The sequence below is a fragment of the Idiotropiscis lumnitzeri genome, chromosome 19 (assembly GCF_059441095.1).
Source record: "Idiotropiscis lumnitzeri isolate Australia: NSW breed Sydney's pygmy pipehorse chromosome 19, RoL_Ilum_1.0, whole genome shotgun sequence".
In the NCBI taxonomy this organism is placed as follows: domain Eukaryota; kingdom Metazoa; phylum Chordata; class Actinopteri; order Syngnathiformes; family Syngnathidae; genus Idiotropiscis; species Idiotropiscis lumnitzeri.
In genome coordinates, this window is record NC_142409.1 from 7086657 (window position 1) to 7100236 (window position 13580).

The 13580-nt window shown below is 41.8% G+C and overlaps 1 protein-coding gene across 3 annotated transcripts in view; it reads left to right on the forward strand.

Moving 5' to 3' along the window:
• The window catches only part of LOC148318297 (partitioning defective 3 homolog), a 244398-nt gene that overhangs the window by 117972 nt on the left and 112846 nt on the right, over positions 1 to 13580 (forward strand). For all 3 annotated transcript variants that reach the window (XM_088283027.1, XM_088283025.1, XM_088283024.1), the window contains exon 20: positions 9021 to 9152. In XM_088283027.1, the coding sequence (XP_088139153.1) occupies positions 9021 to 9152 (132 nt within the window). The remainder of the gene's footprint in view (positions 1 to 9020; positions 9153 to 13580) is intronic.

Here is a 13580-nt window from a genome sequence, read left to right on the forward strand (position 1 = left end):
ATTATGCCTTGTGATGATGACCACGGGGGGGGGGGAATGAAGGACAGGGGCATTTTGTTGATCGGATTCAAGTTCCCACAATGAACAAAATTCGATGACCGTTTTGCCCATTGCGCTTTTTATCTGCTTTATAAGTTGAGCTAGCTGTGACGTCTTTGTCACGTGTACCGTATTTTTTTCACACTATAAGGTACATTTAAAATCCTTTAATTTCTCAAAATTCAACAGTGCGCTTATTTAGGATGTCAACTCACAGTTGGGAATACTTTGACTCATTTGCTGTCCTTACTGTGCTCTAATGCGCCTTATAACATTTCCCCAAAAAATAAACCGGTTTATTGCCACTGCGCTTTATAACACGGTGCTCCTTATGGTTTGGAAAATACGTTCCGTGTTTTAGAGAGAACTCAATATCTCAAGTGCAGTCACAGCTCCGGTCCATATTTTTTTCCCCTAATAACTCTATACTGTTCTGGCAATAACTTTAAACGGCGACCCTCTCAAATCTGGACTGAGTGAGATCCCATTACTGTACTGCAGGTCATGTAACGACGAGACCCGGCACTGGGGACACATAAAAAGTTATTGCAAATACTAGCATCGCTGTTACAGGAGATGCGTGGGGGGGTAGCGGAGAAAAAAAAAAAAAAAAAAAAACTTGTTTTACTAACCTGGAAGCAGCTCAACGAATTGGACACCACTTCTCGTAGGCTAAAGTGTTTAGATGTAAGGAGAGACATTAAGTGATGGAATTAAGGCGGGGGAAGACAGGACCTCTGCGACTTTAGCCGACGCATGAGAATGAGAGCTGACTGTTGGAACCACTAGGGGAGACGGAAGAAGTGGAAGGCTTCGCTCACCGCTTTCTCTCGCAACGCCTTTGTCCGTTTGACTAGAATCAAATTGGGCAGCAATGGGCCTACATCAGACAAACCCGCAGTGATTAGGTTTCCAATGATCATGCGGCGCTGCGATCGGGACCGTGAAGCGTTGGGAGGAGGGTGTCTGGGTTTGTGTGTGAGGAGAGATGGCGCTGCAAGACCGATTTAATTGATTCTGAAATCTTGTCAACCTGAAATGAGATCCAGAGATGTCTCGCGCGCTTGCAGTCTCAGGCGGCGAGCCGATGTTCGCAGCCCTCTCGTCTGTTATTAAAGAGCTCAAATTAAGTGGAGTGGTGCACCCATCCCTGTTAGGTCTATGACTACTAATGATACAACACCCAAGGGACCGCACGCACACTCGCCAATGTGTCTGACTTCTTTTGTCAAGAATATGCCAACGGTAATGGGCAAAAATCAAAGGCGACTTGACCGTTTTTTGTTTTTTTTTACAAGGTAGCTTACTATAAACACTTCAGACCTCTCAACCTTGTGAACACACAAGCTTGATTTTTAAAGACAAGAGATAAAATGAATAAATAAATAAATAAAAATGCACGGATGAGACTCTATTCACCAGGTATGGAGCCCTTGCTACTGTAAAAACTCATTGCTAGTCTGCTCAGCCAACAACGGGGGGGCTTAGCATGTAATGAAATAGGGGCCTTTGGCTGAAATGACCTTTCCCATCCGATGACTTGCCACCTGCTGATGTGTGCATACATCTCAACGTGTAAGCAATACGATGCGTCGTGGGGAGGGATAGAGAAAGAATAAGCTGTGAAAATTGCTTTGGAATGACAATGGTAATATCAATCGATGTTGGATTACACCACTGATTTCCATCAAAGGCATCCAATTAAATGCAGCCATATTGTGGCTGCTTGGGCTGTCGGTGTTTTCGCATGTTTCAAATGTAATGGATCGGGATTATTTTAACCTAGAATCTGTAATTCCCCAAAAAATATATATATTTATTTTTTGATTGCATTAGATATTATTGCTGTCTTTGTCCTGAAGGTCGATTTGTTGTTCTTTGAATGGATAAACTCAAGGTGATCCCTTCATGTGTGCCATTTACAGTACCCAGTACGCATCACACAATAGACAATAACACAGATGGCAACGCTCGGTTTTATGGCGCCGGAATGCATAACAATATAATTCTTTCGATTTTGAGGATAAAAACAGATGATTGCAAGCCTTCAGCATTGGCCTATAAAAACCCAGCCGAGTCGGGATGAGTTTTCGTGCCTGAACCTCCGTTTTGGCGTAGACAAAATTAGAATATATACTTGGTAAATTTTTCATTTCAAATGCATGTTAGATGGCACAAAAAAAATGAAAAATAAATAAAATAAATTAATAAAAAAATAATAAAACACACACACACACACCCCCACACACACATATATATATATATATATATATGTATATGTTGCTTTTTTTTTTTTTTAAATGTCCATGGAAATAGGTTGTCTGCAACGCGGAAACCCCATTCACGTAAAAATGGAAACTCTAAGAAATGGCCTAAAGTGTTTTTGCCTATTGACGAGATCTTTAGCGATGTGTCCAATTTTATTTCTTAAACACTGTTTGGAATGCGTTGCTGTGCCGATTTCTTCTGTCGCTCATCCTCACTTTACTCACTCCCATCCATTTTTTTCCCTCCGATATGCACACCCATATCCCACCCCGCCTCCTCACATCCCATCTGCCCTGTACATTCATCGTGGCATTGACAGAAAGACCTCTCTCGTCTCCCTCTGGATGCTGAGGAGGGTGTGGCGGGGGATGTATATCATGGATCAGTGCGTCTGCTGTCTTCTCTCTTCAACAAACTCGAATGCAACATTTAGACCAGTGTGTGTCAATGCCTGTATTCCAAAATCAGTCTACGAGACGCACAAATGCCCATGACTGTCTTTTTTTAGGCAGAACGGCATAGAAATAGTACATTTTATTGTTGGCATTTTAAAAAAAGGGAAATAACTGAAGAGTGAAAATGACTGAGAGTTTAGTAAACATAATATTTGATTTCACAATGCCGTAATCACGGTGTTGAATTTTGCATATAACCCACAATTCAGAGTTACCATTTTAATTATCTATGGTGGAAGTTGCTCTGAATACCGAAACCAACTTTGTTTCAACCCGACACCACAGTGTACTCTGGTACCGTAGCCGCCTCTGTTTGTCGTACCCTGACAGCCGTGCTTGCCGTTCATCAAAAGAACTGCGTATACTTTGGCTGCTGCGTCGGCTGCATACCGTCTTCCGGCGCCTGCGATGAGCGGCAGCAGCCGGCTTGAGGATAACGAGAGTGTCAGTGATCAAAATGGACCATTAGGAATGCAGTGTGCCGCGCCGTATCTGGGTCACAGACTGAGCCGCCGACTGCAGCGCCTCCACTACGAATCCGCAGCACTGACCCCGCCCCCCCCATCTCCCATTTAGCTATTTTCATCCCTATTCTTGTATGTTTGTGCGTGAACACGTTGCCAGGTTGGTCGTCAAATGTCTATGTCTACCGTCCATTTCTAAATTAGTACTGTATGCATTATCGCGGCACCTATGCATAATGCTCATACACATTTAGCCGATTCCATCACACGATTCACCCTCTGAGGTGTTCCTATGTAAATTGTCCTTCAGAAACGCCCCCACTCACTGTGCTCACGCACTTTAACAAATTGACGTGCGAATGCATTTGGATTGTTTATTTGTGTTGTAATGAGAGACTTTAATCAGGGGGTGTCATGGATTTGAAATGTTCCTCATAGCCTAAACAAAAACACCACAACACACACACACGCATATCCATGCGCAGAGAGCCATGATTTATGAGAAACATTAAAGGCAATTATGTTGAAGGAGCGCTCATCTTTTTGTATCGTGCGGTCTGTTTACAATACAGAAAACACACGTTATCCATTGTGCGAGTATGTGCAAAGAGATGACAACACATAAACAAACTGCTGCTACTGATGCAAATAGAAATTAAAATAATAGTAATGTATATTTATTATTTTTATATTCATAATGAGACAAACTTTGAGTGATTTTGCCATATCATAACTAGGGCTGGGTATCGATTCAAATTTCCAAAATCGATTCGATTCGATACACAAGTGTACCAAATCGATTCGGTTTTCGATTCACTTTGATTGCTTTTCAATTCAATCGAGGATTTCACGCAGTGCCAATTTTACTTTCATATGGAAGCATTCTCAGAAGAACCAATGCTGCCATTTAGTACAAGATGCTTGGTGTAGCTAGGTGCATCCGTAAAAATAAGAATATTTACATTAAGAAAAGAAGCCAATGCAGTTATTAATTATTATTACTTTATTATGTATGCTTTATTTAACATGGCCTGATGTAAATTTTTGGGGAAAAGAGACGTTATTAAAAGTAGCGATATATGGTTTTATAAATCTATGCCGGGCTATGAGAAAGAAAATCGATTAAATCAATATCGATTTAGTTTTTTTGTTTTTTTTTTACAACGACCTCTAATTATAATGTGTAGCATTGTGCCACGGTTATTTGCCAGATAATCAAATCCATTCATCCCCAGCACACATATTTTTTCTAAACCCTCAAAAAGACAAATGTGAATAAGACAAAAAAACATTGACTGGATTGACAAGCCTGTCGAAAAAATGGGAAATGCCAAGAGAACATACACTCGCAGTGAAGCTGAACATGTTTTGTTTTTTTCCCCCTGGTAAAAAATGTTCCGCCTCTATTAAAACAAACGTAATTTCCATAAAACTACACTATTATTGTCAGCAGTTTGAAAGAGAGATAAAAAAAATATAACTAATAATACGTGCTGACATCTTTGTATTTGTGACTTTTGCTCACTAAAAAAACCACACTAAGGTGCAAAGAAAGATTTCTCCAAAGTCAAAAAATGTTCTCAGCTGGCTTGTTTTGGAACCGATCGAAGATATTTCCTGCAGTGTGTCCTCCTACGAGTGCATGGCCTAATCATGAATAAATACATTTCATGCCTCCATGATGCAGTACATACTGCTTTCCCACCCGGCATGAAACATTCTGAATCCCATTCTCACCGCTTCAAATGTCACCCTGCTGTTTTCATACTATTTCAGAACACATCTACCAAGCTCTCCCCCAGAGCTAAAAACCATCAGTAGTCACACAAGTCCTAAGTGTTCTCATAGAACCATTCACAAAAAAAAAAAGAATGGTCATGTTATAGTTCAAGAAATACTTTCATATTGTACGAATTTCCACAGGTGGCATAGTGCGGTTTGGCCATTGAATGCAATCAAATGACTTTATAGTTGTGTGAAGGTGAAAAAGTAAATCCAATACAACTTTATTTATGGACGTTCTTTTCACCCCACGCAGCAACAAATGCATGTAGGAGCTCCAGCCCGGAAGATTCGGATTAACTTTCAGGTTGGCCAAGCAGAAACCAAACGACTCGTCCACGTCTGCCCTTGAAATTATCTTCTCGTCACTTACTCGCAGACAGTCGATGGCTACTGTTCATTCATGCGTTCTGAGTCCCACCTCTGAAAGATGCAAAGTATTTGACGCTTAATGTTCTGAAAGTAATGATGCAATTGTGCTAGGCACGATGGCCATCGCTACGACACATTCTAGCATTACCCGAACAAATGTTTCTTGCCTGCAGCGGAACTCGGACTGTTCCTCTCTGATCCAAAGGCCAAATCGTTTACGTATGAGTTACTGTCACCCTAACTGATTACAACATCTCTGAGTCGTCAAGGTACATAGAATTGCCTTGCCGTTGTGAATATGATTTTTTTGACAGAACCACATTTCCTTCCAATGTAGCAAATCTCAGGATTGTATTTTTTTTTTCCGTATTTCCGCGTATATTGTGTCTTGCAGTGACTGGAAATCAATGCATCAACGTGCGTCCGATTATATTTAACGTATTTCTTTCACGTGAAGTTGAACGCCCCGACTTTATCCCCGGCGTTTCATCACATTGGCAGCCGTCAAAGCGCTGAATGTATTTGATATGACTGATGAGATAGAGTCCAGTCCAAATGAGGCTTGATGGCCATTCAGACCTTATCAGGCCAAGCGGTGATGAATGGCGCAATGCTCCAGCTTGCGGGTGACTCCTACAGGTCATAGATGTCCTCTGCATTCAGCGCTTCGCAATCTCATTGATCATATGCGCGTGTTATCCAGCTGCGTGGTCGCTATCTTTTCATTCACCGTGGCGAGCGCCTCACTCCATCTTTCTTTGTTGTTTGAGAGGAACTCTGCACGCCGGCATTCATCACTTTCAGTTGACTGCTGTTTGCCTCAGTGAGATAGATGCTTAAGAACGGATCATTAAACAGTACCACGGCCAGTTAGCCACAAGCAGACGAGCAGATCGGAGCTTTTTGGGGATGTGATGGGCTACTTACGTGGATAAAATAACCCATGTGAGAGATACTGTAAATATGATTAGTAATTTAGCCCGCTTGCTAATTCTATGTTGGTGTTGAAATATTTGATTACTGTGAAGCGTTGCTCTTGCCACTTCACTGGTTAACGATAACTCAACACACCACGCCCTACTTTAAAAAATAAATAAATAAAAAATCAGCGCGCAAATAGCATTGGCTGTGAAAAATTGCATTTAGTAATGTGAGATTTGCTGCAATGCTAAAAAAAAAAAAAAAAAAAAATCACATGGATACCAACATCATGCTCACCTTAAATGCTTCCGTGGAGTCTTGCTCGCGGTAACCATGGTAACACCTCGCAGATCTAACATCAGTTTTGTTCAAGGTCATACGTTCCACACATTTCAACTCTGTTGTATGCAACCTCTCAGACTGCTACTTCAGAATTTTATGGTGTCTTCACACCTTTGAGTATGTTTTAATTAAACAGTTTTTCTTTTTTTTCCCTTTCTGGTTAGCGCGGTTGACAGTTTTATTGGCTAAATGAGAGACGACAGCGATGAGCTGAAGAAGCTTTTTGATATTACCCGGGAAAATGTTCTCATCATCGCGACTTATTCGGACCACAAAAAGCAAACTACATGTGTGATAGCACGCACGGTGAAATAACTAAAAGCCCCCAACTGTAACTGTGATTTTGGCGCTTTCCTCAGAATTTGAGTTAAAAGTCAGCACATTGAACACTATATATATGCACAACTCGATGCTCTGCCACATTTTGTCAGGTTGAAAGACACTATTGTCATTCAAACGGTGTATTTCACCGACCAATCAATATGTTATTATCAAGCCTTGTCAACTTCTCTGTCAATACAGCATGATTAATGCTACGGTGCCAGTTTAAAAAAAATCAATCAATAAATAAAAAACTGAATTGTGTCTTTCCTCCTGGCACCGTTTAACTCATATAATTGTATTTGCTCTTCTGTAGTTATTTTTTTTTTAATTAATCAAAAAGGCTGTCGGTGATTCTAACTAGAATTCAAATGCAATGTTATTGCCGATTTTGACGGATTGGTGACCAGCCCAGGGTGTCGTCTGCCTTTCACTTGGATATGTTCCGGCTGCTGCGAACAAGATACGCGTTATAGCAAATGGAAAGATGGAGTGCTTGTCTTTCACTCGCATGTTTCAGGCTGCCACGAAAGAGGAGGTGACTTTTCATTTTATTGCTGCTGATGCCCTGGATCTGTCCGACATGCCAATATGTTTGACACTCACAAATGGCCTAATGTACTGATGTTGATTCAGGGGATAAATTGAAAGTCGACTTTTTTTTTTGGGGAGGACGTTACGAGACAAACTGTCACCAGCGCTGATGATAGATAGCGGCGTCAGGATAAATGACTGACTTTTATTTGGTGTGGCTATTTGTTGATTAATTAATTAGGTAATGCATTCGGTCTGCGGATGAGATCCCAAACATTATCACCTTGACCTCTCCTGGGCGGAACAAACGTTTTTAGAAGATGGCTAATTCAGAGCAGCCATATCCACGGAGGAGGCTTGTATTTTTTTTTTTTTATAGCTGATGCTTGGCGAACCTGGAATATAAAATTGTTATTTTTCAGTTCACGAGAAAGTTTAAAACTGTCGCTTTGGGGAGCTCAAAATACTGATGTACGACTTCCAATGGTTGAGCGCTTTAGCCTCATCATTAGCTCTGCTACTCTTCCAAACTTATTTGTAGATGTATAAAGCTGAAGTCGCATCTCACACGCCGCCACAAGCACCTTGCCGTGAGTTACGACGTCGTCCGATTTCAGGAACTTCTCTGCTATATGTCTCCTCACGAGGACAGCATTCTTCCATTTTCCATCCTTCATCATTTTCAGCCTGCAGGGTCTCCTGCCGTTTATTCTCTCAGCACCAGGCTTGGCTGACCTGAGGAATTTACGATCATCGGCTCAGCTTATTCCGTCTTCACTGTAAAGCTGTCGTGGGTTTACCACCGCTCGCGTGTAACTGCTGTGATTAAAATGTAAAAAGAAGTTTGCAACGTTGCAGTGCGAGTTTGCATCTGTCCTGGTTTCTTGTCGTTTGCGCCAACTTACTCGTGAGCTGTAACCGCTGTCGTTTCCTGAGGGTGTTTTTTTTTTTTTTTGTAATTTAATTTTTTTTAAAACATTTTTAAAATAAATATAAATAAAAAATAATTAATTAATTTATTTATTTAATGTATTTAATTTATTTAAGTAATTTAATTATGTATTTATTTATTTATGTATTTTATTTAATGTATTTAATTTAATGTATTTAATTTATTTATGTATTTATTTATTTATTTGTTTGTTTGTTTGTGTATTTATGTATTTATTTATTATTTTAAACTTTGGAAAATGTTAAATATTTTTGGATTACCTCAATGGGAACTAATGTATTCCGTTCATTTTTGTTTTTATTTTTTTAATGGCATGTTTTTTTTTGATTATATTCTCATAAAGAAGACCAAGTAATTCAACAACAAAAAAGCGGCGAGTGTGTTCTCAGCTGTCTCCCGCTGGTACACACTGAACCTGAAGAGTATGACAGTTTGACACTTTAATTTCCTTTCTGAGCAGTTTAACCTGATTTTTTTTTTTTTCTACCGGATGAACAAGGTGACATGTGACTTTGAAAAATCTGAGAATTAAACATGGCTGCCATTCTTTTCTTTTTTTTTTTTGCTTAGGTTTGGGAAGCAGCGCAGCAATGAGCAGCCAGCCGACAGAGGAGTGGAAAGGAGGGCCTCGAGTAAATCGAAAGCGGAAGATTTGCAGGCATCTGAGGAGGAGACTCAGCGGATGAGGCTTGAACAAGAGAGGTGAGCGCTCCGTCTCCTCTTCTAACCAAACTCAAGAAGAGGAACAACGTTCACGTCAGCAATTTCTAACCGAAACAGAAAACAAAGCTGTCACTCTCCCAATACACTGCCCCCTTCATATTCAGCCATTTTGGCTTTGTGTTTGTGGACATTGCTCCGCGGCGGGGACGAAGAAACATTCAGTTTGCAGGATTCGCCTCGTCCCTTGTGGATGAACACTGTTGAATTCTCACGGCCAATATTAATGCAGGCTGAATGAAAAGACAGCTTGCTGCCTCATTGTTCTCCATCGACTAAATGAACTCGGCGATCAAACAGCCGCTGGTAATAACAGCTAATTGAATCGAAACAATAGGGCTTGATATCACTCGCTCTTTCGGAAAATGAAGAGAAGGGTGGAAGGCTGTCAAATGCAGCAAAGCAGTGTGCACACACACACACACACACACACACACCACCTCACAAAGGCTCTCTTCTCTGCTGAATGAAACATCTGGAGGCCTTGCTCCCGAAAATGCGAGCACTTTTCTCTCCGGTGTTTGGCTCAGACATGCAGCGAGGGTCCTCCCCGCCACCAGTGCAACGCCGCTCTGGCTGAGGGCCGAACACATTTTCCTCCGTGCGCCCTGGAGACATGCTAGGCCCCCGGAGAAGGAGAAGCTCTCTCCTTTGTGTACCTCCCAAAACTACTGTCATGCTAAGCAGCAAAACCAACACAGGCACTCCGAGCGCAGGAGATAAGTGCCATCCCCCTCCCCGAAAACGGACACGGACTATTTAAATCCCGACTGCTGTCACCCAATTTCTTTGTCTTGCACCACATTCTCATTCCCGCTCCGTTCTGCATGCGTGAGCTCCCAGACCCCGGTTCCCTGTGCACGAGGCACACCCAATTCTTCTGTTCTTTTTGTACCTGCTCCCAAATCATATCACTCAGCCAAGCCTGCATTGTCCCACGGTTAGTGGAAAGCGAATCCTGAGGGAAATCAGAGGGGCTAATAATAATCCCCCCCACCCCCCCTGCCATGATGCCAAATCCATCTTGAAAGTATTCAGGTTCAGCTCTGCCCAGAAATGCATCTTGTTACTTTTTTTTTTTTTGTATTTATTTATTTATTGCAAACTTGCACGGTAGGTCAACGCGACCCTGGATAGACCGCAGCCCTAATCCTGATTTATAGGCAGTGATTAAATTGACTTGACACTTTTTTAAATGAACTTCAGTGTAGTCCAAAGAGCAGTCAACCAGGCGCCAAGTCCAGCGATTGTGACTTCATACGGTCGCTAAGATGAAGAATCACGATTCAGGCGTGACGAAATGGATTCCAACCCCGTTGATTGATTAATTAAACGCGAGAGCGAAAGGTGTCCCGCAAGGCTTGTATTGTAGTTTACAGATCGCTTTTCGAATTGCAAAAAGGTGGTGAAATCATCGAAAACGTTGGCACTCGGTAATACAATCAACTCGATGAAAGCTGGCAATGAGTCGCATTTGCTTTTCAAAAATTCTGGCACACTCTTTATAGGGGAGCTTATTAACCCTTTGGAGTCTCATCAAGGCAGGACTCCAGCCTGTGGGGTTGAGCCTGATCTCTATCTGCTCAATCCGATACCGGCAGCCGTCACTCTGGCCTCTTTTATGCTTTGTGGACACGCTTATCTGATTGGTTCCTATTAACCAGACTGTGGAGACAACAGGCTTTCTGATTGGATCCTGTCTGGGTTGGAAGAGCAGCCCTTTTCTGCGGCTGTCACCCGCTTCCATGCGAGGGCCTTGGGGGGAGAAAGGCAGAAAGAAAGAGAGCATGTGTGGTGTTGTTCAAGCCTCTATCAGTCTCTGACTTATCTCTGCACGTGTGAGCCCCGAATCTATTTTTCAGGGCAAAGAGGAGGCCCATAAACGACAAAGTTGACAATGCTCGCTCTTCATTTGATGCCTGAAGTGAGCTACATTCTCTGTCTTTCTCGGTGGCAGTTGATTATGATGTCCATTCTCTCTTATCTGCTCGGCTTCTAATCAGTGGCCAGCACTCCACTGTGGCTCTCCTTGTTCCCGCCAGACCACCAAAGATCATGCTGGTTTTTTTTTTCCCCATTTTCTCCAGCACCCTTCTTTTAATTTGTTGTGCGTCTACTTGCTGACTCTGGGCAAAAATAATGTGACCAGTGTCTCAGATCAGTCAGCAATCCACTTACCATACAATGAACCTCAATGAGGTGTGTCTTTAAACCAGGGGTGTGCAAACGTTTTGATTGGCGGGCCACAATGCAATCTAAAATTTGACACGGGGGGCCGGACCAGGAGCAGATGGAGTGTTTTGGTAGGCTCACCTCATCGGAGAAAAAAAACAAAAAAAAAAAACATTAAATTTTAAATGAAAGTGAACAAACGCATTACAGCAATATATATTTCTTTGAAAAACCACAATATTTAGAAAATAAAACATTAACAAGGTTTAATCATTTAATTTTTTTCAAGTTTGGCGGGCCGGATTAAAACGTTGAACGGGCCGCATGTGGCCCCCGGGCCATAGTTTGCCCACACCTGTTTTAAAAGCATGTTCCAATGTTCCATCACAAGCTTGTGTTCAGTGTTCATGCCAATGCCACAGATGGAAAACTAAAATAGCAACCAGAAGAATGCCGACCGCCGTCATGCTTGAACAATTAGCGGCTAATTTGTACGATTTCAAAATAAGGACTTGCCAAGTTATATGGTTCAATGCCAGCCACGTACGCACAGGTTGCAGCCCTGGATCGGTTTGCTTATTATTGTGGCTCCTAATTGGCCCAGTGTTATTGTTATTAGAATAACCAAGTTACACGTTTAATAGGTTAATGTTCAGTACATGTGAACGTTGCGCAATCCTGCATCAAACCAGCGAACCACTGATTAGCAAAAGCATACCTCTCACCTGTGGCGAAGATTAAAAAAAAGCAATTTGCTCAAAGGCACACTATTGCCTTGTGCAATTGGGAAATCCCGATTGCTCAAGGCATTAGTGCGTGGAGTGGCCCCAATGTTGTTGTTCTGATTTCTCAAGCCACATCATTATTTCAGGATCCTATTTGAGTCTAAGTTCCATAAGTTCAAAGGGAAGGCTGAACTGTCGGATGGCCGGGTGTGATTACGATTATAATTATTTTTGGGATTACAATTATAATTATTTTGATACCTTAGGCAAGTTAATGTGATTATCTCCGTTGTAAACGAACACCCTGAAACCTGTGACAATTATCTCGTCTGATTGCATTCTGCTATTATGGGCCAAGTGTCAACAGAAAAGACGGGCTATCGGGGAGTTTGTAATTCTGCAGCTGCAAGGAGTCATTTGCTGCACTTTGATTGAATTCAGATATACATACCCCGCCCTCCGTCTGCTCTTCACAACAATAGAACGTGTTTTGATGAGGATGCAGTGAAAAGAAAAATCTATTCAGTGCGGATGAGAAAGTCAGAGAGCAATAGCATTCTTTTTTTTTTTTTTTTTTCCCATCCACTGCGGTAACAATGCATACTGAACAGGCAGTCTTTCAAACTTCTAAGAGTGTTGACTTGAAAATAAAGTGCCTGGGAGTAGGCCATCTTCTGTCCCCTGACTGACTCCCGTTGCGTTGAATAAACATTGACGAATGTCCGTTGGTTTCTGTAATGCACTTCATTTTGGAGTCAGCCAATCCTCCATCACGCGTCTCCAGTTGGTCCAAAATACTGCTGCTCGCCTCTCGACTGGTACTCGTTAGAGGCAGCATGCAATTTTGTACTCTGGCGTTCCTTCACTGGCTCCCTGTGCATTTTAGAGTTCTTTTTAAGATTCGATTCTTTGTTTTCAAATCTTTAAATGGTCTCCTCGCTTCTTACATCTTTGAGCTCCTCCAGCCCTGTGGCTTCAGGTCTGTGGACCAGATGCTCTTAGAGGTACCGAGGACTAAGCGAAGGCTCAGAGGGGATCGAGCCTTTTTCCCTTGCCGGTCCCTCTCTTTGGCAAGACTTGCTCTTTGGGTTTAACTGTTCTTTTTTTTTTTTTTTTTTTGCTTTTTTAACTCTCATTATTAATCTGTTTTATCATTTGTTGTTGTATGATTTACGTTTGCTCCATGTAAAGCACTTGGTATACAGCAGTCGTGCACTAGTAACACATTTGGTTTATGTTGAGAAAGTCTGCAATCATGTCTTGGACTCAATTAGCTTTTGAATTTTTTTTTTTCCAAGCTGTAGCGTCCTCACATGCCTTGCTCTAGTAACCCTTCTTGTAATTGGGGCTTTACAACCATAATGATGTGTTAGTTTGGACAGCAGTTCCCTCAATGTGTGCATGTTAAACCATGATGTGATTTATCGAGTTTATTATAGTGCAAGTGTAGGGGTTGCCCGTGAGCAGTAATTGTGAGAATGAGAAAGTTGTGCAGGCAGGTTGCCCAAAGTTT